The 27563-nt window shown below is 38.8% G+C and overlaps 1 protein-coding gene across 1 annotated transcript; it reads left to right on the forward strand.

Annotated features, from left to right (window-relative positions):
* Positions 1 to 6157: 6157 nt before the first annotated feature.
* Positions 6158 to 27187, forward strand: LOC146485073 (mucin-like protein). Its single transcript, XM_085104033.1, has 20 exons — positions 6158 to 6856; positions 8252 to 8412; positions 8757 to 9146; positions 10158 to 10258; positions 10790 to 10891; positions 12187 to 12758; positions 13216 to 13437; positions 13794 to 14126; positions 14234 to 14488; positions 15364 to 15557; positions 15773 to 16109; positions 17695 to 17811; positions 18844 to 18966; positions 20221 to 20343; positions 20853 to 20981; positions 21619 to 21747; positions 23650 to 23759; positions 23983 to 24098; positions 24295 to 24663; positions 25625 to 27187. The coding sequence occupies exons 1-20, from the start codon at positions 6265 to 6267 to the stop codon at positions 25695 to 25697; spliced, it is 4548 nt and encodes a 1515-aa protein (XP_084960159.1). The 5' UTR covers positions 6158 to 6264; the 3' UTR covers positions 25698 to 27187.
* The last annotated feature ends 376 nt before the right edge of the window (positions 27188 to 27563 follow it).

Below are 27563 nucleotides of genomic sequence, written 5' to 3' on the forward strand. Positions count from 1 at the left end.
GTGCTTGTTTGCGTGTGAGTTCGAGTTCAAACCTGAGCCTGTGCGCTATGACTCTTCAAGGAATCCAGTACATTAAGACTAAAGTGAACTGTCGTATCGGACTATCGTAGATGTAGTTTCCCATTGGTATTTTCCGAAGTTAACATCAGAGAATTATATAAAAACGTTGACGGTTACCTTAACTAAGGAAATATCAGCGCCCTAAGAAATATCAACTTTATACACCACTTTTATCAATGGCGCTACAGAGTGTTTAACACATTTTGATTCATTTACGGCTTTCATACTACAAACTGCGCGTTCACCACCTGATTTCCGAACTTTGTTGATAAACCTTTTCTTGTAAATAGTTTAAACATTTGGTAATTTCTGTTTACTTTTTAATTACGTATAATTATTATTTAGATGACCTTCTTTGATTAGGTTTTTAAACTCTGGGCCTTTCAAAGTTCCCTATAGAACCGTTTTTACGTGGAAAGTAAAGTTTTTGTCAATTAATGGTTTGTTGACGATTGAGAGACAAAGACGAGAAAACAATGCACAACGGCCATGAAAGCGTTCAAGTTATACATACACTAGTGGAACTACTGCACATAATTAATAGTGGTGTAACTATATACGGTAGTTCTTCGCTGCAGGTAGGCTACTTTCCTCGCAGCAGCTTTGGCTTTAAAAGCACCTGGCCTATTGCCGGTCATTAAACAAACCAGAAAAAAATCCTTATTACTTCTCATAAATTTTCAGTTTCTTATCCGATGACTGGGTCTTGCTTGTAGTTGTTTTGCGCTTTTCCATTTGTATTTTAGAATACAAACCCTAGCCCTTTTAGCGTGCTTCTGAACGTTCACATTCGCCGGTTTGGGCGAAGAAGGGAAATACATTGAAACGTCAACAGCCCGCGCGTCATGTAACAAATTTTCCCTTCCGTACCCCGGAAAAATTGTCGTTGTTCTGAGCGACATTTCCCTTATCCCACCCCCGAGAAGGGTGATATTGTCAACATCTGGTCATCAACGAAGATTTTGAATCTCGCGGTCGCAAATTTGCTAAGCGTCGGTTCTTTCAAGCTTTTGTTCTAGAAACAAAAGAGCCTCAAAGATGCAAACAATTAATATGTCCATAAAAAGAAGTTAATCCAGTGCCATTGCCCAAAAATTAGACACAAAGTTTGATATGACTAACAACCACGTGATAAGGTCCTGTTTATTATCCCTACGCTTGAGGGCATAAGTTCAGTCATATTTATGATGCATTTACTACAATGCCGTATAGCATTGACAGATAAACTGTTATAACTATCTATCACGATGACATTAGGTCTCTGATTATCCTAAGAAACCCCATAAAGAATAGAACCTATAAATTGAATTCAACGGATTTAAATTGAGAATATTAACTCAAGTAAGACAGTAAAGAGATTTTTTTCAACGCTGCAATTTTTTTCACAATTAGGTTTATGTCTTTTGTGAAGGAGAAAGAAATCTGTTCAATTTGTTGTATGTTTTGGGTGTCGGTCAGCTATCTTAACCCAGTACAATTTGTTGGCAAGGAGATAAATTAAAAACAAGGCAAAACAAGGGATAAAATTGAATTTACGATAAGAGTGTTAAAAATAGTTTGCCGTTTTGGACGGCAGTAAACAGGAAAATTATTGAAAACGTCGGCGTAATACCAAAAACCATGATTTTGAATTTTGAGTTGTTCCTTTTTTCCGTTTTGTCAACAACGGAAAAGAAATGAGCAAGAGATGACAATTTTCATTAGAATTTCGGGAAGTTAGCTCTTAGCAGTAAGTAGTAAGACAATTACCGTCCTGTGCGAGAACCCCTCTCCGTGCCATCTTAGGTGACGTTACTCGCTAATGTATTGTTTGCATCAAAGGTACGAGAAAAAGTTGACTGTTAGATATGTCTGAGAGAAAAATTAACTAGTTTATTCGTTGAAGATGCTTGTCTATGAAAACGTAGTTTTTACTGTTTTTGAAAGTTTTTTTTCTTGCTTGAAAATCTTGCAGCAATTAAAGATCTTTCGACTAATTTTATTTTTTTTCAAAATAACTGCTTGCCTTTTTTGCCATAAAAAACTGAGCATCTCTATATAAATGCTCTATTCACGAAATCGTCAGTATAGTTTAAGATATAACTCAGCAGAAAATTTATGTTATTCCTAAGATATATCCTAAGAGCCATTCCTACTCCTGGAATCAGTGACACGAAGGCTAACCTGTCAATGCGTGACTGCGAAAAGGCTCCATTGCCCTTGATGATATACGTAAAAGTTGATCCTTTAATTTGGTTATACTAGACTTGTATTATTTGGAGATTTAACTCAATGCTGAACTCTCTCTCTCTCGGTGTCTCAGTTTCCACAACTGTGTCCACATCCCTCAGCACAAGTACCTCAAGTTCGACAACTGTATCTGCAGATTTGTCGACATCCCCAAGCACAACCGCTTCAGCATTCATGAATGTTTCTACAACTACCTCTCCAACTACCTCCATGTTCATCAGCACAAGTACCTCACTTTTCACAAATGAGTCTTTAAGAGTCTCGACGTCCCTCAAAAACAGCGCTTCAATTTCCACAAATATGACGGCAAGCCAGTCCAACAATGGTACAGCAGGTACCCCCTTTGCAAAAAACATATCGACGAGTCAGTCGGTTTCAACCAGCGCAAGTGTTTCCTTGTCTATCAGCCCATCTAAAAGCAGTTCTTCATCGATAAGCCAAAGAGCGTCTTCATCAATCGGTGAGTGTCATTCTCCCCATTTGTACAGTGTCATTGCTAATTCTTTTTCTTCTTCTCCTTTCAAGTTTTTTCTTATAAACCTCATACCTTTTTAAGCCTCATACTCATTCAGTTATGGCGGCTATTTATATTTTTCCCAGAGTGGCAACACAAGGCATTGCTTGATATTTAACAAGACGATGATTATCTAAAGTGCTATAATAAATTTGTTTCCGTGCTTGTTTGCGTGTGAGTTCGAGTTCAAACCTGAGCCTGTGCGCTATCTCTTCAAGGAATCCAGTACATTAAGACTAAAGTGAACTGTCGTATCGGACTATCGTAGATGTAGTTTTCCAGTGGTATTTTCCGAAGTTAACATCAGAAAATTATATAAAAATGTTGACGGTTACCTTAACTAAGGAAATATCAGCGCCCTAAGAAATATCAACTTTATACACCACTTTTATCAATGGCGCTACAGAGTGTTTAAGACATTTTGATTCATTTACGGCTTTCATACTACAAACTGCGCGTTCACCACCTGATTTCCGAACTTTGTTGATAAACCTTTTCTTGTAAATAGTTTAAACATTTAGTAATTTCTGTTTACTTTTTAATTACGTATAATTATTATTTAGATGACCTTCTTTGATTAGGTTTTTAAACTCTGGGCCTTTCAAAGTTCCCTATAGAACCGTTTTTACGTGGAAAGTAAAGTTTTTTGTCAATTAATGGTTTGTTGACGATTGAGAGACTAAGACGAGAAAACAATGCACAACGGCCATGAAAGCGTTCAAGTTGTACATACACTAGTGGAACTACTGCACATAATTAATAGTGGCGTAACTATATACGGTAGTTCTTCGCTGCAGGTAGGCTACTTTCCTCGCAGTGGCTTTGGCTTTAAAAGCACCTGCCCTATTGCCTGTCACTGTAAACAAACCAGAAAAAAATCCTCAATAACTCTCATAAATTTTCAGTTTCTTATCCGATAACTGGGTCTTGCTTGTAGTTGTTTTGCGCTTTTCCATTTGTATTTTAGAATACAAACCCTAGCCCTTTTAGCGTGCTTCTGAACGTTCACATTCGCCGGTTTGGGCGAAGAAGGGAAATACGTTGAAACGTCAACAGCCCGCGCATCATGTAACAAATTTTCCCTTCCGTACCCCGGTAAAATTGTCGTTGTTCTGAGCGACATTTCCCTTATCCCACCCCCGAGAAGGGTGATATTGTCAACATCTGGTCATCAACGAAGATTTTGAATCTCGCGGTCGCAAATTTGCTAAGCGTCGGTTCTTTCAAGCTTTTGTTCTAGAAACGAAAGAGCCTTAAGGTCATTCCCTTGTTTTGCAGTGCGCAACTCTACTGCGCACAATAGCAAAATAAAAAATTTACGCTCATTTCTAACTAATTACTGAGTATCACTCAATCTGACTTGCATCCAACAACAAAATTCTTAATTTGCATTTTGCGCGGAAATTAAGGTGTTTTCATAAGACTCGCCCCAGTCCCTTCGCGGAGAAACCAGTTTTGAAGCTCGATTTACCACTGCTTTGTGAAATATCTGCAAAACCAACCCGGTGAGCCTATTTTCTCTTTTAAGATTTCTAACCACAATATCGTTTACTAACTACCGTGAAAATTTAAGGAAAATCCTAGTGTTAGAAATATCAAATTTTGCACCTAATATCTGGCCAATGGACATTTTGGTCTAGCTTCAGAAGTAAGGAATTAGATTATTTTGTTGAATATCTCAGTAGTGCTGGTTAGGAATAGTTTTCAAACAGATTTCACATTTAAAAGTGATTTATGAACAAGGAAAAAATTCTATGAAATGAGCCGTTAACTGTTCTCTTCAGAAAATAATTCCTGTTTTTGGCAAATGTTCTATTATAGTCCTTTTTGCCTAAACATGCAGAAATTAACATATTTCAATGCTTCGTTGCTGAAGAACAAGCATGGGGACCCCCTCTTTTTATTTCATTTTTGCAGTTTACATATAGTGAACCACACATGGGCAAAGTTTGGAAAAAATCTGGGTGTAGGTTCTATTTTAGGGGAATGACCTTAAAGCTGCAAACAATAAAAATGCCCATAAAAGGAAGTTAATCCAGTGCCATTGCCCAAAAATTAGACACAAAGTTTGATATGACTAACAACCATGTGATAAGGTCCTGTTTATTATCCCTACGCTTGAGGGCATAAGTTCAGTCATATTTATGATGCATTTACTACAATGCCGTATAGCATTGACTGATAAGCTTTTATAACTATCTATCACAATGACATTAGGTCTCTGATTATCCTAAGAAACCCCATAAAGAATAGAACCTATAAATTGAATTCTACGGATTTAAATTGAGAATATTAACTCAAGTAAGACAGTAAAGAGATTTTTTTCAACGCCGCTATTTTTCTCACAATTAGGTTTATGTCTTTTGTGAAGGAAAAAGAAATCTGTTCAATTTGTTGTATGTTTTGGGTGTCGGTCAGCTATCTTAACCCAGTACTACAATTTGTTGGCAAGGAGATAAATTAAAAACAAGGCAAAACAAGGGACAAAATTGAATTTACGATAAGAGTGTTAAAAATAGTTTGCCGTTTTGGACGGCAGTAAACAGGGAATTTATTGAAAACGTCGGCGTAATACCAAAAACTATGATTTTGAATTTTGACTTGTTCCTTTTTTCCCTTTTGTCAACAACGGAAAAGAAATGAGCAAGAGATGACAATTTTCATTAGAATTTCGGGAAGTTAGCTCTTAGCAGTAAGTAGTAAGACGATTACCGTCCTGTGCGAGAACCCCTCTCAGTGCCATCTTAGGTGACGGTACTCGCTAATGTATTGTTTGCATCAAAGGTACGTGTAAAAGTTGACTGTTAGATATGTATCAGAGAAAAATTAACTAGTTTATTCGTTGAAGATGCTTGTCGATGAAAACGTAGTTTTTACTGTTTTTGAAAGTTTTTTTTCTTGCTTGAAAATCTTGCAGCAATTAAAGATCTTTCGACTAATTTTATTTTTTTCCAAATAGCTGCTTGCCTTTTTTGCCATAAAAAACTGAGCATCTCAATGTAAATGCTCTATTCACGAAATCGTCAGTACATTTTAAGACATAACTCAGCAAAAAAAATTGTTATTCGTTTGAAGTATCCTAAAAACTATTCCCACTCCTGGAATCAGCGACACGAAGGCTTACCTGTCAATGCATGACTGCGAAAAGGCTCCATTGCCCTTGTCACTACACATCAACTAAAAAAAATGTAAAAACTTTTATGATATACGTAAAAGTTGGTCCTTTAATTTGGTAATACTAAACTTGTATTATATGGACATTTAACTCAATGATTATTTCTTTAGTTTGCCCCGCAGTCAGCCAGAGCGGTGGTGGTGTTCCAGATATAGGTGTGTCTTCAAGTTTCTCCACGTCCTGCCTCAGCACCCCTGCTTCAGGTACCACAAGTGTGTCTCCGAGTGTCTCCGTGTCCCTCAGTACCACTGTTTCAGGTTCCACAAGTGCGTCTCCGAGTGTCTCCATGTCCCTCAGTACCACTACTTCAGGTTCCACAAGTGTGTCTCCATGTGTCTCCACTTCCCTCAGCACCACTACTTCACTTTCCACAAGTGTGTCTGTTAGTGACTCGACCTTCCTCACTTCCGTTCCCCCAATTTTCACAGGCGCTTCAGTGTCTACAAGTATATCGTCAAGTATCTCGACCTCCCTCATTCTCGGTGTCTCAGTTTCCACTACGGAGTCCACATCCCTCAGCACAAGTACCTCAAGTTCCACAACTGTATCTGCAGATTTGTCGACATCCCCAAGCCCAACCGCTTCAGCATTTATGAATATTTCTACAACTACCTCTCCAACTACCTCCATGTCCATCAGCACAAGTAACTCACTTTTCACAAATGAGTCTTTAAACGTCTCGACGTCCCTCAAAAACAGCGCTTCAATTTCCACAAATATGACGGCAAGCCAGTCCAACAATGTTACGGCAGGTACCCCCTTTGCGAAAAACATATCGACGAGTCAGTCGGTTTCAACCAGCGCAAGTGTTTCCTTGTCTATCAGCCCATCTAAAAGCAGTTCTTCATCGATAAGCCAAAGAGCGTCTTCATCAATCGGTGAGTGTCACTCTTACCATTTGTACAGTAGGGGTATCGAATGGTCTTTGCGAGCATGCGAGCAGTGTGTGTATTTTTGCGAGCACGAGCAATCGTCAAATATTTCTTGCGAGCAGCGAGCACTTTAGAAAATACAGAGGGCGAGCAGCGAGCACTTTAGAAAAATACATATGGCGAGCAGCGAGCACTTTGTAAATTTTCTGCTAGCCGGAATCTCTCTTTTATTAATGGGATACTTTGTTTTGCGCCAGAACAAAAGGTGCAAACCAAGGGCGGTTCAACCAGCCCCAGCATCTTACAGCCAATTGTGCCCTGCTCAGTGATGTCAAATTTCGTCACGTAGCTTCACGTGAGTCAGTCAGGGTGAAGAACTTCAAGAGCTCTCAAGGCGATCTACTAGATACAAAGCCCGCGATCTAAATTTTTTTTTATTACATATCGTTCATTATATTTATAAAAAAAAAACTACAAGGCAGGATTAAAGAAATTTCCAGCAATCAAGCACATGTTAACGACTGAATGCGAGCATGCGAGCAGTTGCAAAAATTTTGCGAGCATGAGCAAGCGGGCACCCGTGTAATTTTTGCGAGCAATTCGAGCAAAGGCCAAATTTTGCGAGCACTTTTAAATTGAATGGGACCATTCAATACCCCTTACAGTGTCATTGCTAATTCTTTTTCTTCTTCTCCTTTTAATTTTTTTTCTTATAAACCTCACACTTTTTTAAGCCTCACACTCATTCAGTTATGGCGGCTATTTATATTTTTCCCAGGGTGGCAACTCAAGGCATTGCTTGATATTTAACAAGACGATGATTATCTAAAGTGCTATAATAAATTCGTTTCCGTGCTTGTTTGCGTGTGAGTTCGAGTTCAAACCTGAGCCTGTGCGCTATCTCTTCAAGGAATCCAGTACATTAAGACTAAAGTGAACTGTCGTATCGGATTATCGTAGATGTAGTTTTCCAGTGGTATTTTCCGAAAGTTAACATCAGAAAATTATATAAAAACGTTGACGATTACCTTAACTAAGGAAACATCAGCGCCCTAAGAAATATCAACTTTATACACCACTTTTATCAATGGCGCTACAGAGTGTTTAAGACATTTTGATTCATTTACGGCTTTCATACTACAAACTGCGCGTTCACCACCTGATTTCCGAACTTTGTTGATAAACCTTTTCTTGTAAATAGTTTAAACATTTAGTAATTTCTGTTTACTTTTTAATTACGTATAATTATTATTTAGATGTTCCCAATAAGTATAGGATCATTTATCCTTGGTTAAGAATTCTTCGAAACGCTTATGAAGTGATTGACAGATTGATTGATTCATTTTTTTTCTTTCTTTCTCTCTCTTTTTCTTCTTCCATCTTTTTAAAATTTCTTTTAAGCCCTTCAAAATGAGAATAACATGTATCCTTACGGCCCGAAACAAGGTGATAACGAGTTTGGTCTCAACGACTCGCCATATTACTACTATGGTCACTGTCTGGAGATCAAAACAGACCGCTTTGGATTTCCATTCTTCGGAGAGAGGCATTACAAATTACATGTAAGTATGTTCCTTTATGTAAGGTATGTTAGGAGTCTTTAAAATAAATACTCCCGATGTGACTTTTTCTATGTACTGCCAGTTCACTGGACGCCAGGCAATGACCAGTCCTTTGCTTTCGGTTGCGTTGACCTGATGAACGCTCCATTATAACCAAGTCGTATATGGATACATCCCGGAAAGACTATTAGTGCAGGGCGGAGTTGGCTATGCATTGAGTAAAGAAACGATGAGCTTGTTAAAACTGTCGTATCCTATATAGTGAGTACCTTACGATAAACATTATTTATATCTCATCGCCTTTTGAAAATAGGTTAATAACACGTACACGTTTTGTTTCGTAGATCTGTCGCAATGGCAAAATCCAACTAAATTACGAATGGAGCTGGAGGTGGCCACAGAAGTTTGGTGCTTATCGGTGGTTTAGCAATATGGCGTTTATCGCGCCGTTTTGGGGACAGACGGATGAGTATCTGTCGTTTAAAGCCAATCATTCAAAAGTGTATTATCACGTGTATAAACAAATCAGAGAGGGCACCGTTCCAAGCCAAGCCAGTGAAGTCCTGACCATGGCCTCGCAACATGTTCAACGCTATGAGAGCAGTGGAAAGTTTTCCAAGTTTGAAGCCACTTGGGTTCTTGTTGTCACGTGGGAGAACCTCTGTCCCTATGTCTATTATCCATATTGGTACTATTGGTACAACTATGAAATCCCTCGTCTGAACTGCCCCGGGGTAAGACATTTACATCACTTCGGAAAGGAAAAAAGGAACACATACACGTATAGTCAATTTGTGTAATTTTTTCATGGCATTTTTAATTAATAGCATAGCTCGGTAAAAATCGCGCGCGCGGAGCACCATGGGTAAGAACATGTGGTAACCCATCAGTGCGAGAAATTTTGGTTTAGGTTATGACGTCACCGTCCGTCCGTAGGTACGTACACCTCCCTTCCATGTAAGCCAGTGTGAAATGCCACACTCAATTTAACCCTGTGCTGAAAGGTTTAAACTAGTTTCCATATCTCAAACTAACCTTTCTTCTTCTAAATTTTCATACACGAAGTATCAGAATTACACTAAGCTATTTTTTTTTTGAGTTACAAAAAGAAGTGACCTCAAGAAGAGTCGTCGACGACCAAGTGGGAATCTTACCACTAGACCACCGACTACTCGCTGCCAGATAGTGCAATTTTTTGGCTAGATATCCTAACCCCTAATATAAATGCTAACCGCAAGCTACTTCGAAGCTAAATTAAGCTAACCGAAGAACTATTTAGGATAAATGGAATGTTATTTACGCTAACCAGCGTGTTATTTTGGGCTAACCTTATGTAATTGTAAGTGAATGTCCAAGGTCAGTTTGAGATATGGACAAGAGTGCTGACCATGTTTTCAACCTGCATTTTTTCTGAGGGAAGGTGCATGGCCAACTGCTTCTTAGAAAACGGACATTTTGAAGAAAGCTAATTTATGTACTCGTTGAATATGTCGACAAACGGGGAAAGAAGAGAAGGAGTGGGAAAAAGAAAACGAGAAAGCAGGCGACGTATAAGCAAAGTTCAACGTGGAAGAGAGTGACTATGTGCATGAGCAAACAGGCAAAATATCTAATAACGGAAGAAAGAGTAAGAGAAAGCACGAGAAAAGAGACGAAATTACCATGAAGAAATTTCATGAAAAGGTAAATTTCTGTTGTTACTTTATTGACAAAAATATAATTTTGAATCTGTTTCTTTTTTGCAGGTCAATACGTTTCAAGCCGTCATCATAACAAATGGGCTCAACACATTTTTGATGTACAATTATCCCAAAGGAGGAATTCAGTGGGTCGTTCCAGCAATTCCGTGAGTCTTTTAGGGAAGTGATCAAAACTACCATACTCGAACGGAACCCGCCAAACCATAAATAGATGGTGGCCTCTGCCTGCACTGATGGTGCTTTTAATGCGTGGCCAACCCTCTATCCAGCAGTAAAAAATGACAATGAGATTCAAAGCCTCACTTTTCCCGTTTATCTAGCAATGCAAAACGTTAGCGAAAAAATAGCAAACAAGAAAACTGACCAACGTAGAGTAAGAAAAATTTCCCGCCAAACACCTAACTAGTCCCTAGGTATCCTATGACACGCAACCATCTACATCAATGACGTCACAATATTGATTTCCGACTTACTCGTTCCCATGAAACTATTCTAATTTTAAATTGATGCGGATTATGAAGTCTGTCAGGATTTTCAAGCAAGTCTTTACTTGCCAATAGGCGGGTTGTTTTCATGACGTACTAGACAGACGTTCTCGTGAACTCATAACTTTGCAACTGCTTTTACGTCGCTGAGTTAGCTAGAAAATCCTCACATCCGCTATCTTTTTGATACAGGAGTGACTCCTATTACTATTACTACTGGTCTAGTTGGTACGGTCTTCCTGTTGGCGGTTGGAATGCAGGAGACGATGAGAATAACTATCTTAACATGAAAGGGTGAGATTAATGAGTTGGCTATTTTTTGTTTTGTTTTGTTTTGTTGCTAATAATAACAACAACAACAACGACAACAATAATAATAATAATAATAATAATAATAATAATAATAATAATAATAATAATAATAATAATAATAATAATATCTCATTTTATGTCGTAAACGTAGGAAGTGATTGCTCAATCTTCCAAACCAGCGGCTTATTTTTAAAATGCTCGACAAAAACAAAGAGCAATGTATGAACTATACACGTAAAATCGAGGTAAACCTTATTCATGTAGCTAATCACTTAAACCTTCAAGGGAAAAGGTCATAAGCAAGAGTTACAAGTACACCCTTTAAATTTAGCTATATTATTGCTATATTTACGAAAAGGTGTAATGGACTTAATGGGTCAGTTATTAATAGACTGTTTAGACGGTTTTAACAAAACCACGTTCCACGTTAAAAATGCTTTGTTGATTTTGGAAATGCACTTAGCTACCCAAAGCTAGTTTACAGGCATTGCGCTCAGAAATAACGGATAACAAATAATAATCAAATCGAAAATAACATGTTAAAAATCCCAACTGGCAGGAGGCAAACCAGCTGGCTATTTACAAGCGTGGCCGAGGCGGGACTTAACCCGGGACCTCCAGATTTCAAGTCCGGCGCCCCTACTTCTGGGCCACGCCACCTCCTTGACGGCCGAGACCTAAGTTAGACTCTGTTTTATTAACTTGCGCACTGTGTTTTACTGAATTTGAAAAATTTGTCCATGCAGTACTGATGCGAAACAATATATGAAAAAGAGTAATGTAATTGTAAACTACTGCTGACTATTTCTTCTTCTTTCAAAGAGCCTAAATGTGTCCTAGGTACAATTACATTTCATGGAAATGCCAGAGAATCGAGTTTGCATGTAACGTCATGGCGGCCATACTGGTGTACATGGAACTATAAGATTTTTTTCTCCGCTGGGAGTTAACTGCCATTTTTTATGCAAATTATATATATATAATTGAAAAATGTTTCTTTTGTTTTGTACACCAACATGACGGTAATGCAAACTACCTATAAGGTCTATTTTAATAAAGTCTTTTTATTGCTGACACAAAGTTTACAATAGTAAAACACCTAACTAAAAAGAAAAAAATAAGGCTCATGGCTTAATTACAATTTAATATGTAAGGTGAGAGAGTACAGTACTATCCTAAACTACAAAAGTTTAAAAGGCACCTGCTAAAAAAACGTTTCCGCTAAACGCTCACTTTCGCGACAGATTCACGATTTATTTTCTGTTTCTCTCTTTTAGTTCGGCTACTTTGTTTGGAATGTTAAACCTTGACGAAAAGAAAGGAAATACTGAGTTGGCAGGGAGATATTTTTGGAGGATAGAGGACAGCGATGGTGTAGGCTCCCTGGAAAAGTGCCTCGCATGGGCTTTTCCTCAAGAATTCGTGATCTTTCCTTCTCTGTATGACCAGCACTTGCGATGGGATTGGCGTATGGCGTGTCCTTGCACAGAAAGGCAGGCGCGGTTAGATTGGGGAAGATTCCCCAGGGACTGGTATTCTTGGCCCGATTACTGCTATGAGTCAAGACGCTCCAAGTTTATAGATTATAACAGTACTTACATTGGACATATACATTTAAGAATGACACAAACGTGTTGCTACTCCTCAGATTCGGGTGCCCTTAAGTATGGAGCGCCTGACGGAGGTCGTTTTAAAGTGGAAGCTAATTATTACCGATTGAACCACGTTCAAACGGCTTACACAGACCTGGAAGCCTATAAACATTGTTGTGTTGACATACCTTTTTGCGATTTGTTTTATAATTATCGTCCATCTGATGACTGCAGTCTTTACAGACCTCCTCGCAGGCGTAAGTTCTGGTTTTATTTGTTTACAGCCTGACTGACTAACTCATTGACGGACCGACTGAGATAGACAGACTAACTGAGTGTTTGAATGGCTAGCTCGATGGAAAGTTGAAAGTGACAGCTGATGGAAAGAAAGGTCGATTGACTGACTGTCTGAATTGCTAGCTCCATGAATGGCTGACCAAATGAATGGCTAAGAGCGAATGATAGAAAGAAGAATAGACTGTCTGACTGGCTAGCCAAATTAATGGCTAACAGAGTGACTGTCCAGTTGACTGCCTGAATGACTGACATACTGACAACCTGCTTCGAATTTTTCCCTTTTCTGTTTTAACTAGCTCCAGAATAGTGGTAATAAGTTGACACAAAAAGATTCACAGAACAAGTAATTTTTCTTTTTATTCGTTTTTTTTTTTTTTTTCTCTCTCTCTTTTTTTTTTTATGCCGTTGTTACTTTAGGTTGGTTTTGGGGTGATCCTCATTTCAAAACTTTAGATGGTGGGAACTACACGTTCAATGGTCTCGGCGAGTATGTGATGATCGATGCACAAAACGGAACATTCCAGCTGCAGGCCAGGACAAGCCTTGCGCAGGGAAATTCAACAACTGCTACTATTTTTGCAGCCGGAGCCGTGAAAGAAGAAAACACAAGCATTGTTGAAGTCAGAGTAAGGAAAGGAGGTGAGGGATGATTTGGGTGAGAGTACACAAGAATTGGCTAATATCCATGAGATCGCTATCTGACTAAATAAAGATGAATTTTTATCTCATCATTATGATGATAACAGGTTGATAATTCTCTTTCAAACGTAGCTACATGTTGTTTTTAGCTTAACAAAAGGCAGTGCTTGATATAAAGTTGTAAGATCTCTAAAAAGAAAATATCGACCAATTACCTAAAACTTCACAAATCACTTAATTTCTTCTGGCAGAACACACTTGTAAACCTCGTCTCCTTCTTCACCTTGCTGGACTGAATGATGGCCTAGTTAAATATGCTGTAGGTCTGATCGTTTGTTTTCTATTGTTTGGTCTAGGTGGCATCAGCATTTTGATTGACCAAGCATATTACAACAATTACAACAACCTAACAAACCAAAGTGTAAGCGTTGGAAGAAACGTCTCAATTTCGAAACCGGAGGAAAACTGTCTGGACGTTTCTTTCCCATCAACAACGTCAGTCAAATTTTGCGAGAAAAAAGAAATGCTGTCCTTTGTAGTAACTCCCGGCGATGATTATAAAAATACCACGAAAGGGTTGCTGGGAACGTGGAATGATAATCCGGATGACGACTTCACATTGCCTGATGGGACAGTGCTGTCATCATCCTCAACGCTCAGAGAAATTCACTTTGGGTTTGGTGTTAAGTGTGAGTACAGTATTTGTATTTAATCATCTCTTCGGTCTGCCAGTAGGCTGGTTAACTTAATTTACAACACAAAATTCTTTATTCTCACTGCTATGAATTTGTTTCAGGGCAAATCAATCAATCCCAGTCCTTGTTCACTTATGCTCAAAATGAAAACGTGGCTACTTTTTCTAAGCCTCATTTTGAGCCCATGTTTGCTGATAACATCACGTGGCATAACGACAGTCTAAGGCTAGCTGCTGAAGCCCAGTGTGGAGATGACTATGAGTGCTTGTTTGACGTGGCATCCACAAATGACCTGTCTGTTGGATCGGTAACAAAAGATATCAATGTTCAAATGGTGAATGAGTCAAACGCTCTTGGTAAGTTAAGGCGAAAGCTTGAATTACAATAAAAATGACGTTATATCGTAATCCTCTTAAAATTTTGTATTGGATTTATTCAGCAAGTACGATTGTCACTTCTTGCAGATAGCAAAGGAAATCGCAGCGGGTAGCGACATCGAGTTAGTTAAGAATTAAAACTTACATTGTTGAAGAAGAAAATACAAATAAGAAAACGGTAGTTGGAACATGAAAAAGAGAGCAGATGCCAAGATGGTCAAGAGTGTATCCATTATCAGTTTGTTCATATATAGTGATAGATTGTCCTTGAACATAATTTAAATTTTCTTCACATCTAGTGAGTTCGGGCGACTGTCTAAATCGCCAGCAACAACGTCATCTTCATTGTTTGATTTGTCGCCATCCGTGCCATCCAAAAACTCATCCGCGAAGCCGAATAAACCTTACTTTGGTCTTGCTGCAGGACCGGGACTAGAGTCGTTAGTGAATATTCTGGGCAAAACATTTGAATGAAGCCCTACCAGTCTGATTTTCTGTTGCTGAGCATTTCAAGTACTACAACGTTTCATGAAGATGTGTAGCCACTCCCTTAAACGCATTCCCTTTTGTTCGTGATTATGAACATAAATTATACGTTTTGTTTTATAGCTGTCTAAGAGGTAAGGACGTGGGGTGGGCCATCATATACAACTATTTCGTGCGGATGGATTAGAAAATTTGATTAATCAATGCTGCAAATCAGTCAGTCTACGACCGCAAACACCCCCCTCCCCCCCCCCCCACCCGCTACCTACCCAGTCACCCCGCTCACGTCACCGCTTATGCTGTTAAATAGACTTTGGTGGTTAAGTAGGTAATTATTTCGCTCACTTTGTTCTTATCTTATTGCATAGACAATTTTCCACCAAAGATAGTGAATGTCCCAAGCTCAATAAACGCCACCGTTCATGAAACTGTTCAGCTGAATATCACAGCAGAAGACAACGACACCATTACGTTTAGGGTGATTAACAAACCTGCAGGCGCCACAACGAACCAAAGTGGAAATGTGCTTCACTTCACTTGGCCTGTTACATCAACACGAAAGGTAGGCCAGTAAATATGTTCTTGAACAAGCGTGAGGTCCGTATTGGGAAAATATTGGTCGAGTTCGATTGCTCCTTTCCCTCGTAGACCAGTTCAGTTATATAATAACAACCAAATGGGAAATGGCAACTACCAAAGCACTGACAGACATTTCAGGCATCCTTGTCTCTTGAAATCAGAATTTCCAGTATAAAACGCTTGTGTTTTTGTTTATAGTTCAATCTATCTTTCGTTGCTACTGATGACAAAGGCGCAAGCGCAACCTGGAGTCCCACAATTAACATGTGTGTCTGCCATCATGGTGGTCAGTGCATTCCACCACAAGAAGGCGATAAAGTCAACACCGACAGCAAGTTCGTTTACATGGGCTGTGCATGTCAAGGAGGTTACACTGGAAGGTTCTGTGATAGTGACATTGATGCCTGCGAAATGAATGGCCAGCCGTGTTACGCAGGAGTTGACTGCATTGATCTTCCACCGCCAGCCAATTCCAGTGGTTACAAATGTGGACCCTGTCCAACCGGTTATACTGGAAACGGCGCACAGTGTGCAGGTGAGTGTAACCATCACCAAGTGGCATGAAAATCTTACGTTTTCCTGTCGAGCTGGAGCATACAAGTCTATTAGTGTAAGGCACTGTTAAGTGTTACCCTCGCTAAATAAGGATTCTGCTTCTTTTCTTCTTCTTCTTCTTCTTCTTCTTCTTCTTCTTCTTCTTCTTCTTCGTCTTCTTCGTCTTCTTCTTCTTCTTTTATTACTACTACTACTACTACTACTACTACCACTACCACTACCACTACCACTACCACTACCACTGCTACTACTACTACTACTACTACTACTACTACTACTACTACTACTACTACTACTACTACTACTACTACTACTACTACTACTACTACTACTACTACTACTACTACTACTACTACTACTACTACTACTACTTCTACTACTACTACTACTACTACTACCACTACTACTTAAAATTGTAAATGGTTTGTACCCAGGAGTCATGTCATAAGTACGTAAATTATGATCATCCGGGTGAGTGTCGTCCTGAGAAGGACTGTTTGTGGTGACTTTTACTGACGTTTCGACAACCTGAGCGGAAGTCATCTTCAGAGTCAAGTGAATTGTGGAACGTCAGTAGGTGGTATATACGTCTCTGGTTGTTAACCTGATTGGTCAACGAAGTCCAGATGTTATTGATCGTTTGTCAGTAAGCCGTGATGTTATTGGCTGTGAAGACTGTAAAAAGTGATTGGTGCGTTTTGATCCGTCCTTTGTTAGTCAAAAAGTCCGTGGGTCTATTGTTAGTAAAATGTCTATTGTTTGTCTGTTTCGTTGTTGTTGTCAATAAGTCGTTTGTATGGTGCAGGTAGTTGTAGGCAACGGTTGAGTGGCGTTTGTTCTAAGTTAGTAAACCAGCTAACGTCACAAACAACGACGCGACTCCCGTAACTACTGTACCTATACCTTACGTAAGGGGCACTTCTGAGACTATCGTGGCTCCTTCATAACTGTTAATTCTCAACAATTTCAGTTTTACTGTTATTATTATTATTATTATTATTATTATTATTATTATTATTTTTTTTTTTTTTTTTTTTTTTTTTTTTTTTTGGGTGGGGGAGGGAAGGTTAGTTTTATTCAAGTCATCAACTTTTACAGACAACTTACCAGACACAATCTCTCAACCTCCACGCCATCCTCTTTAGAGAGAAGTATAGAAAAAAGAACGAGCTGGAGAAGAAATGCGATAAGGAAAACGCACGCCATTTTTGTCGAGTTGCTCTTGATTGTTGTTATGACGAAAACTTTAGTCACTTCACGAAATGGTCACGTGGATAAGGGACCAACTGCCCTGCCGCGCAAGTACTTGATGTCAGTTTCAACATTTCCAAGTTTATAAAGGTTTTGATTCCTAATAAACTCGTAACTTTTTTTAAATCAAGGGCGCAAAGGACACTTGTTTACTCTTAGAAAACAACTGGACCTGGAACCTTCGATGTTGTAGATAAGAAGTCTTTTAACTCATAACAACTTTTACATTTGTTAGTAGTCATCGGTCACTGTCAGCCGTTTCAATAAAACCTAACGCTTACAGCTCAATTAGATAATTACATTTATTTCCTTAGACTCCGATGAATGTCAATCAAACGTCTGTGCTCAAGTCTGTGTCAATACACCAGGGTCTTTCGTTTGTGATTGTCGCGACGGATACAAACTAAATGCTAATGGCAAGACCTGTGATGGTAAGTTCTTCGCTATGTAGATCAAGGCCATTCTTGCTTCTGTTAAGGACGGTGCACACCACTAAAGAAAAAATTTTGCACGGTTTATGACTATGCGGGAAAAGCAGATCTTCAGGCCAGAGCTATTGGAATCCAACGAAATTGGGGGTAACCACGCATTTTTCAGAGATAAATAAGCAACAATTATTCAAAAAGCCAGTAAAATATTAAGTAATGTATGGCGTTTTATTCCATATTAAAGCTTTATTATCTCTGAAAAATGCATGGTTAACCCCAATTTGCTTTTTGGATACCAAGAGCACTTGCTAAGCTCTGCTTTCTCCGGAAAATTTTAAACCACGCAAAAACATCCCTGTATCAGTAGGCACCACCCATAAGAAACCCGAGTATATCTAGATGCGCAGAACGTATGCGCAGTAGCAAAAGTTAGCACCGCCCTTAATTCATCCGAAGTTGAAGACGAATAAGAGCAATAGAAGTGTGTGGGTACAGTGGGTGTGTCCCCTACCCTTCACCCCAAATGTTTCAAATAGGATACTTAACACTTCCCTCCTCATATAAATTATCTTTTGTCTGCCAAAAATTTTTTGTTGAGTTCCAAATGTTATTTGCTATCAATTGTATTCTTGTTCTCTGTGTATTATAGGCACGTTGATTTTGTTTAGGAATGGTATTCTTTCGAGGGAATTTCTTCTAACGCAAATATCAATCCGCTATCAAACTAAGTCTTGAATCAAAGTATAATTTCTCCGTACTGTAGTAGTAGTGGATGTACCATCTCATTTATGTGCTCCTAAGACATAGTTAACCGAGCATTTATTGTCTTTGCTGATGAACGTATCATTGAAACGAGGCAACGATGTTCTTAGGTAAAAATCACGAGGCCGGCAAATGCCCGGGGTTAGACGAATACCCAGTCCCCGGGACGGACAATATTGAAAAATGTGTCACTAATTCCCGAGGGGGGATGGGCACTGCCGGATTTCGCTGATGCATTGCTTTCACAATTTTTAACCCTCCCCTTTGTTGTAGACATCAATGAATGTGAGCAACGAAATGACTGCATGCAGCAGTGTATCAATACTCAAGGAAGCTACAACTGTTCATGTAACCAGTATTTCAAAACAGATCCCACCGACTGGAGAAAGTGTGTTGGTAAGTGTCATTAGAAATTCACCTTTGAAGAAAATTTATTTTTTAAAAGGAATATATGTTATCCGCCCTTCCGGAAGGCCCGAGGCGGCCTCGGGCCGCACTCAAGACAGAGGGCATTGTTTTTCCCAATATGGAGCAACCTAGGCCCGTGAATTAATAACATTTTTATCTTTTTCCTGCGAGATAGAAGGCCCAGGTCTTACAACAAATCCATGGGAAGTTCGCGGGCAAGATCGAAAAATTCCGCCCGCTGCCGGGACTAATCAGATTGAATGATTAACAGAATTCCGTCAGCTGATGAACTAAGAAAATATAAATTTAATATCTTTTCTTTTTCGGAAACTAGACGCCCAGTTTCATTCAACATAACTACTTTTATTTCATCGTTGTTAGTTTTTGTATGTGTGTTTGGTTCAGTTCAGTTTCCACGATGTCAGTCACGCTTCTAGACTTCTATTTTTCATCAAATAACCTCAGCTGACGAGTCAACATCCAGTTCAATTTGCGGACCCGCAGCTGATTCAGCAAGCTCGGTTTTTAGAGTTCTTGAAACCTTTTTCAAAAGGAGCGCTTGCAATCAAACTACACGGGAGGAGGAGCTTCCGTCAATGAAATACAGTCGTCTCCCGATAACTCGAACCTCGCGCTAACTCTACCCAATTTTCCTTTCCTTTCAGGTCATCTTCTATTTTATCCTCGATAACTCGAACTCCCGATAACTCGAGTTATCGGGAGTCGACTGTATTAGAATTAAGAGAAAAATCCTTGTATTGACTAGTGGGTATTTTGCTACTTACAAGTCAATACATGCATGTACCCTTTTTTGAAAACGTTATAGCGTCATCATAGCATATCACGGGAGGTATCGATCGATTATGGCTTGACACCAATGTATAAGCTTCTTAACTTTATATGGACGATTTGAGACGCTTTTCGTTTCTTGATTTCATGGGAAGACATGAGGTTTGATCCCCGACTTTGAAGAAGATGATGAAAATACTCATATGGTCGAGCATCACAGAAAACACGACACACATCCCATGCTTCTTACATACGCTAATAAAGGCGCCTATTAAACTTATTTGATCCACCACGCGATGCTATGGCGACAACACTTCAATGGACTCTGCTCACTTTTCAGAGCCACACTGATATCTAATAGATTACGGCCAGTAAACAATCATAAAGATTGTTGTATCGTGGCATAGTGGTACAGTATTGAGTAACATTTTTGATTGCTTCCTTTTTTCCAAGCTACAAATCCCTGTGATTCTGGTCACGGCTGTTTGCAAGTTTGCTTTAAAGGAAGTGACAACCAACCAACGTGCGCCTGCTTTGCTAACTACGAGTTGGACAGCGATGGAAAGACATGTAGAGGTACTGGATAACCTGTAAACTTTTTTTAAAAAACCAATCAATCAATCAATCGTCGTTGTAAATATTTTAGAATTACCGTAGAAAGGCAAAACTCTCAGTTATCTGCAATTGTGTGGTGAATTGATAGTAACAGTCTACGATAAGGCAGAGTTTTCTGGGCAAAATTCCCAATTTCGGATTTTTTTTGGGGGGGGGGGGGGGAGGGGTTAGCGATGCAAACGCAACAAGCACTTTAGATAAATAGTATGGTTGACGTTTGACTGACAAAAATTACTACTAAGGATATGTAATTTATTTTTAATGTAATTTAATATGAAATTTAATTTATTTTTCTTGAACGTTTTCTGTTGCCCGAACCTCACAGCTTTTGTCGAATTTAACTTTCGAGAAACTCTTCGCTTGACAGAACAGATAATTTTCCCGGACAGATACGTGTGTATATTTTCGCTCAACATAAAGATTGTTGTTTCCATAACCATGCATTTTCATGACAAAATTTGTTATCCTAGACATCAATGAATGCGATCCCTTAAAATCGCTCCACCGCTGCAATCAGATTTGTCAAAATACCGAAGGAAGTTACAAGTGCGCATGTCAGACGGGATTCCAATTGAGCAGAGATGGTTACGATTGTGAAGGTAATTGCCATTTATCTAAACTGACATAATTTTAATTTATACTGTCTTGTTTCGCATGCTATTTCAAGATTCACTTTACGCAGACTCTGCTGTCAAACACGAAAAATATAACTAATAATCAAAATTAAATCGCTTCTGAGCATGTAACGCAGGGCAGCTTCATGAGCATGAAGGCTATGCTGGATGATAGTGCATTCAAAACGTTACCTTCGGTGTTCCCAAAATGGGACAATGACGTCATATGAAGTGGAAATTACGTCGTTCATCCTTCACTATCGCCATCTTGGCTCCACCCTCTTGAATTTCTCGATTACTTCAACAACTCATAAAACCATTCACCCAAAAAACTACTAAAATAGCATATAAATGAAGAAAGTAACGAAGATATACTTAACGTTTTTACGAAAAGGTAAGAAAATTAAAACTTCGAAAAACATGCATGGCTGCCAAACTCTTGTTGCCGTGGAAACATCATATCACGTGAGTAATTAAATATCAAATTAAATTGTCGTCAGATGAATTTTTGGGAAAAATCCAAAAAAGTTTGGTGGTATTTGCTTTATCTTTTAAAAAGTAATGAATGCTCAAAGTCAGCGTGGGCTCTGAGCTGATTGTCTGTGTATATTTTTTTTGTCAGATATTAACGAATGTATGGATGAAGACTTATACAACTGTACGGACGAGTTTCACAAGTGTGTCAACACTCGTGGATCGTACAAATGTGAATGCGACAGGAACCTTTACTTTATTGACGGAAAATGCAGAGGTAATATCTAAACTAGTTAACTGATATTTGTTGTTGTTGTTTTTTTAACGTGTAATTACGAACAGTAAAATAATCGAGCTTTAATTAACTAGCGGTGTCAAACATGAATTACCAGGTCAACTCTTGGTGGTCGATTCATCCTTAAAAGTGGATTTTCCTGTACTTATTACTAGTTTTTGGCGGTCGTTAACCGATTCACTCCAGGAGGGTTAAAACTTGTACGTCCAATGATTGATCCTAAGGGGGACCATTCAGATAGAATAAAAGCTATTGAGAGCAGTATTTTTCTGTGTAGCTATTCATTATATATGCTGTGCAAAGCGGATCTACCTTTTTGCGTCAACGAATTAAAATTCTGAAGTCTGACCACTCAAATAAAAGCTGTTTTATGTTCGGTACTATCCTGTGATGCTGGCAGTATTGTTACGCTACACATGGTGTTTCCAACTTTCACTCTTTGGAAGAACTAATTAAGTGAAGCGAAAGCTACTGATTATTACTTTTTTGGTGATACTTTTCGTTTGTTTGAAAACTTTGGCCCTGTTGGGGTTTAATCTGATGGTAATTGAACTGAGTGGAGTGCAATTTGGTCTGAAATCATACGCGTGATTTCAAAATCGAACGAGCGCGCAGCGCGAGTTTGATTTGAAATCACAAGTATGATTTCAGATCGAAATTGCACGACCCAAAGTTCAATTACCACTTTATTACACCTATTTTGAAATCACAGAGTATCATTGTCAATATTAATATTCTATTTTTGTTACTTCATTTCCATTTTGATGGGCTAAAGAAAGGATGCGATTTAGAGCAAAAAATGGTGCAATTTGGGAATAAATCGCACTGTTGAGAGCCAATCAGATAGCAAGGATCACCAGTGATTCCAAAATGGGTGTAATAAATAATGGTAATTAATTGACCTGAGTGGAGTGCAATTTGGTCTGAAATCATACGCGTGATTCCAAAATCGAACGAGCTCGCAGCGCGAGTTTGATTTGAAATCACAAGTATGATTTCAGACCAAAATTACACGACACAAAGTTCAATTACCACTTTATTACACCTATTTTGAAATCACAGAGTATCATTGTCAAAATTAATATTTTATTTTTGTTACTTCATTTCCATTTTGATGGGCTAAAGAAAGGATGCGATTTAGAGCAAAAAATGGTGCAATTTGGGGATAAATCGCACTGTTGAGAGCCAATCAGATTGCGAGGATCACCAGTGATTTCAAAAAGGGGGGAATAAAGGCTTAAAATATATTATTATTTCTGTTAGAGACGTTGGATACGTACTCCCAGCGATCTACCGGGACGTTTTGTCACGTGATATTTTATCATTTTAATCACGTGACAAAACGTCTTCCACCACTTGACAAAGATTCCGAGACGGAATCGAAAGCTCGTATCGCAATATATATTTTCAATCCTGAAAACGAAACTTTTTTGCTTGAAATATTATCATTTCATTTATAGATAATAAAAATACAGTGGAATACCCATACTTCGAACCTCCTAAGGAAACTGAATTTGATTCGAAAAATCGGGAGTTCTAAAAAAAGGGGGGGAGGGGGGGAGGGAGGATAAAAATTGACCGAAGCAAATCCATGGAAAACAATTTCTGGTTCAAGGACTCGGGAGTTTCGGAATATCGAGGATTCCAACAATCAAGATTCCACTGTATTATATAATTCACTATTAATTAATTTTATTCTACTGATTTTTATTAATTCTCGTTTTGAGTTCTGTAAATTGTTTGAGCATTTGTTATTCAACTCAACTGTACTTTGCCACTTGAGGGTAGCTCAGCACGTGGTCTTCTCTCTGTTTACGAAATAAGTTGTTGTTGGTTTTGTTGTTGTATCTCGTGGCATTTGATGTAAAGCTTTGCTTTCCTTAGCCCTGGCCATAAACGCGACTGCTCCAACCCCAACGCTTCCCACACCACGATTGCCGACAACGAAAGAACGGGAGCAGGCTCTGCAGATCTCAATTGCAACTAAGGACAATGTGAGTAAAATACAAAATAGTCTAACACCATTATGATGTAAATATTTTCTCCGTACGAATTCATACGAATCATAAAACAAGCGTAAAACTAGTATACTCTACTATGACATCAGGGTCTGGGGCGTTAGTTGGTAATAACTTATTATTATTATTATTATTATTATTATTATTATTATTATTATTATTATTATTATTATTATTATTTTTGTGTTCCCTCAAACAGTTTGAATGGGATTTCAAAACTGACGAGTCTTTTAAAGCAAAAATGGCGTCTGTTACCTCAAAGTTCTGCAATGAGAACAGGACAGAATGTGCATTGAAAGAGTCAAGGCGAAAAAGGTAACCTGTTGTATGATTTCATAGTGTTTCCTCAATATATATATATATATATATATATATATATGTACTCGTTCGTTCGTTCGTTCGTTCATTCATTCATTCATTCATTCATTCATTCATTCATTCATTCATTCGTTCGTTCGTTCGTTCGTTCGTTCGTTCGCTCGTTCATTCATTCTTTCTTTTTTGTTATCAGACGAGCCCTCTTTACCGACCTGTACACCGCTGACGAAGTTCACCTGCTGCCTGGTTACCCTAGCAACGCCTCGGCCACTCTCCTAGTGGCTTTTTACGTGCAGCAGCCCCTGGGACTTTTTATTGGTAATGTCTCTGTACTTCCTGGCGGCACACTGCTTAAAATTATCGTGTTCTACAAACCAGAGCTTGAGGACGCTATTGGGGCAAACATTTCGGATGCGAAAGCTTTATTCACTGCAACCACAACGACGTCACCAACCCAGAAACCAGTGGAGCCTAGCAGCAGTGAAAACTGGAAATGGATTGTGATTGGTGTTAGTGTTGGAGTGGTCGTCCTCTTTTTGTTTATTGTTATCGCGGTTTGGTGGTAAGTTATTGGCATTTCGCTGCTAGGCTTGTGTCTTTCTTTCCTTCAAACCAAACCAAAAATAATTACAACTGGTCAACCAACACAAAAGGGGCCATGTGTAATCCTCAACTAACAACAACTGAAAAAGAGAATTGTACCAACAACGTCGATATCACTAGTACAAATACCGCTTGAGCCTCCAATTTTTCAAATAAAAGAGATGACATGTTAGAGATAATAATTAACTTTGCTGTAAAAGGAGATTTCAGTTAAAAATCTTACGACTGGACAAAGCTTCCGTCCTGGGAGGTAACAGATGATAACAATGTTCCCAGCCTTAAAACCAATACAGGTAATGTGCATAGCCGACCAACGAGAATAGAGGTTCCAGAGAGGTTATTGCTTACTGTTCGTTTGAAGAGGAAGCATGGCGAGTCGGTTAGGGCACCGCAGTTAAAATCCGTAAAACCTTGGGCTTATGCTCAAACTGTCCGGCTCGCCCTCCCCTTTCAACAGTCAATTGCCCTTCCCCCTGCCGTCGGGATTTGTAATCTTGCTATGGTTAGACTGCAAAAAAGTACGGTTTTTCTCTTAAAATTGACGGAAGGAGACTAGAACACCGCGCTTGTTCGTTGGACGCAACAGCACACACAAAAAAATACAGACTGTTGTGAAGTCTATGTTAAGTTCTATTTGAAATGTATATAAGTTATTTACCGCCCGGAGGTCCGTATCAGACAAACATATGCCACAGTCAAGCGAAAAGTCCGAGGGCACAGCTTTTTCCCATATGGACCGACCTAAGTCGGTAAACAACCTGTTTATTTTTTTCCAAATTCTGTTCTATAAATGAAATAAATTTAGAGTTGATGCGAGGGAAGTATTAATTTTCAAAGAAAGATGAAATAATGAAGCTGATTGTGCGATTAAAGCCAAGCGAACCAGTTTAACGTTTTACTTTATTTCCTTTTATTTTTAGCATGAAGAAAAAGAAACAAAAAACTGCAGTCAACCCGATCGCAAGAGATTTCCGTGAAGAACGTACCTGTTGAAGTGGCTGACGTGGATTAAAATTGCCTGGCCGGTCTTTTAGCATTGGCAGTGACCTGACTAGAAATATACGGTTTTTAAACACTGTGTCGTTTTCCATCGAGCCAATATTTTCGCTTTGAAATTCCACAGAGGTCTTTCTGTCATCCAAGAGAAGAGAATCGTTTTCAGTTAGAAACTCACAATCCCATTGGTAAAGACCCACGTGATAGAGCACGAAGCTAACAAAATGAAAATGCAGTTTTGCGCTAAAGGAACGTTAATTTTGTATTCCAACTGGTTGGAACAGACAAAGTGGGATACCTCCGAGACTTGACGTTTTGCCCCGTAAACTTTCCTGTAAATCCACCCTCCATTTGCATTTGAACCGATTGAAGCGGAAAATTTTGCCTAAATGGAAAATGCCCCTGGTCTTTATTGACGACGCAACTCAAGAGTTCTGTGTCGAGTGAAAAGAAATTGTAACGCAACGCAACTCAACGCAACGCAACGTAACGCAATTGTTGTGAAGCTAATGTAAGGTGTATTTTTCGACTTTAATTTTAGAATAGTGTTGTTATTTCTTTGCGGTAGTTTTGATAGATATTTTCCAGATTATTTGACATTTTTCTGTTGTTCAAAGATTAGAGTTAACAGTTGTGCTGTGAACAGGTTTGCCTAATTCCTTTAACCTAACTTGCCTTGGGCCTCCTCGAAGGTTGAAATCAAGGTAAAACAGTAAATGATTTTTTCAGCCTGATTGGTTTCCCTTTCTATCTATTTCCTTAGCACCGTTGTGTTTTTCTTCCCTGTAAGTGTATTTTGGTAAAACCAATTCTTATCTCTTGTTGGGACCATCTGGCTTCGGTTGAATTACAGTCATAAACATGCTCACAGCACACTATAAAGTAATACTTGTAGCTCAGTGGTAGAGCATCCGAACTAGTAATCGGAAGGTCTTTGGTTCGACTCCTGATAGGAGCACTCGGAAATGTGCCTGTGTTATTCAGTGATTAATACATCATTCTCATTTGTTCACCAGGTTTGACATATTCCATCCATTATTTCCATGACATATAGGGTCATTAATTATCAATCTACTAGCGTTCTATCACGAATGCTGTTCTCTTATTGACTACGCTGCGCACTATCTATATTCGGTTGTAAATAGTGTAATATTCTCTCCCTAGGTATTATTATTCATAAGGTGTAGATAAGGTATGGGGAATCGCTCTGGCCTGGGACTAGCCCAGACCAGACGAAGGTAAATGTGTCAAGGCAACGTTCAACCCAACTGACTCGAAGGGAGGGAAGGGTGGGCAGCAAAACATGATTTGAGCTGGCGACCTCAAGTTGAGTGACAGAGTGTGACACAATGCAATCTATTATATAGCATATTCAAACAATCCCAAGGGAGTTAATTACTAAATGCAAACTAAGTTTGCATAGTGAGTAGGGTGAGTAGCCTAACAGTGTGCAGTGGCGTGACTTATTAAAACTATTTTTCGACAAAAAACGTGAGTCTGTCTTGTTAAGTTTTGACGGACTAGTTTGTTTAACTGAAACAATTAGATTATTCGCTCTCAAGTACGTGATAGTTGATTCGCGTTTCCCCTCATCTACTATCATGCGATAGAAATTTCGAGCTCATAATCTAATTGTTAAATAGATACGCTCTTTAGTAATATCTGATTTATCAATTGATTTTTAAGTTAATTATACTGCATAAAGTTATAAAACATATAATGCACAGTATTGCTCGGTTTGAAGAAACTACCATATTCATTAATATCTCAATTGTCTCCACCCATTTTCTCTCTTTTCCTTTTCCATTTTTTTTTTCGTTTTATTTTATTTTATTTTGTGTGCGTTCCCATAGCATGGCGTCG

The sequence above is a fragment of the Pavona decussata genome, unplaced genomic scaffold (assembly GCF_977016875.1).
Source record: "Pavona decussata unplaced genomic scaffold, jaPavDecu1.1 SCAFFOLD_28, whole genome shotgun sequence".
NCBI lineage: Eukaryota > Metazoa > Cnidaria > Anthozoa > Scleractinia > Agariciidae > Pavona > Pavona decussata.

Bases quoted from the DNA above. Each gene is read 5' to 3' on its own strand.
- LOC146485073 (XM_085104033.1), top strand. From the start codon at position 6,265: ATGTCCCTCAGTACCACTACTTCAGGTTCCACAAGTGTGTCTCCATGT. The intron at 6,857-8,251 runs GTGAGTGTCACT...ATTTCTTTTAAG, and splicing joins AAGAGCGTCTTCATCAATCG to CCCTTCAAAATGAGAATAAC. The intron at 24,099-24,294 runs GTAACCTGTTGT...TTTTGTTATCAG, and splicing joins AAAGAGTCAAGGCGAAAAAG to ACGAGCCCTCTTTACCGACC.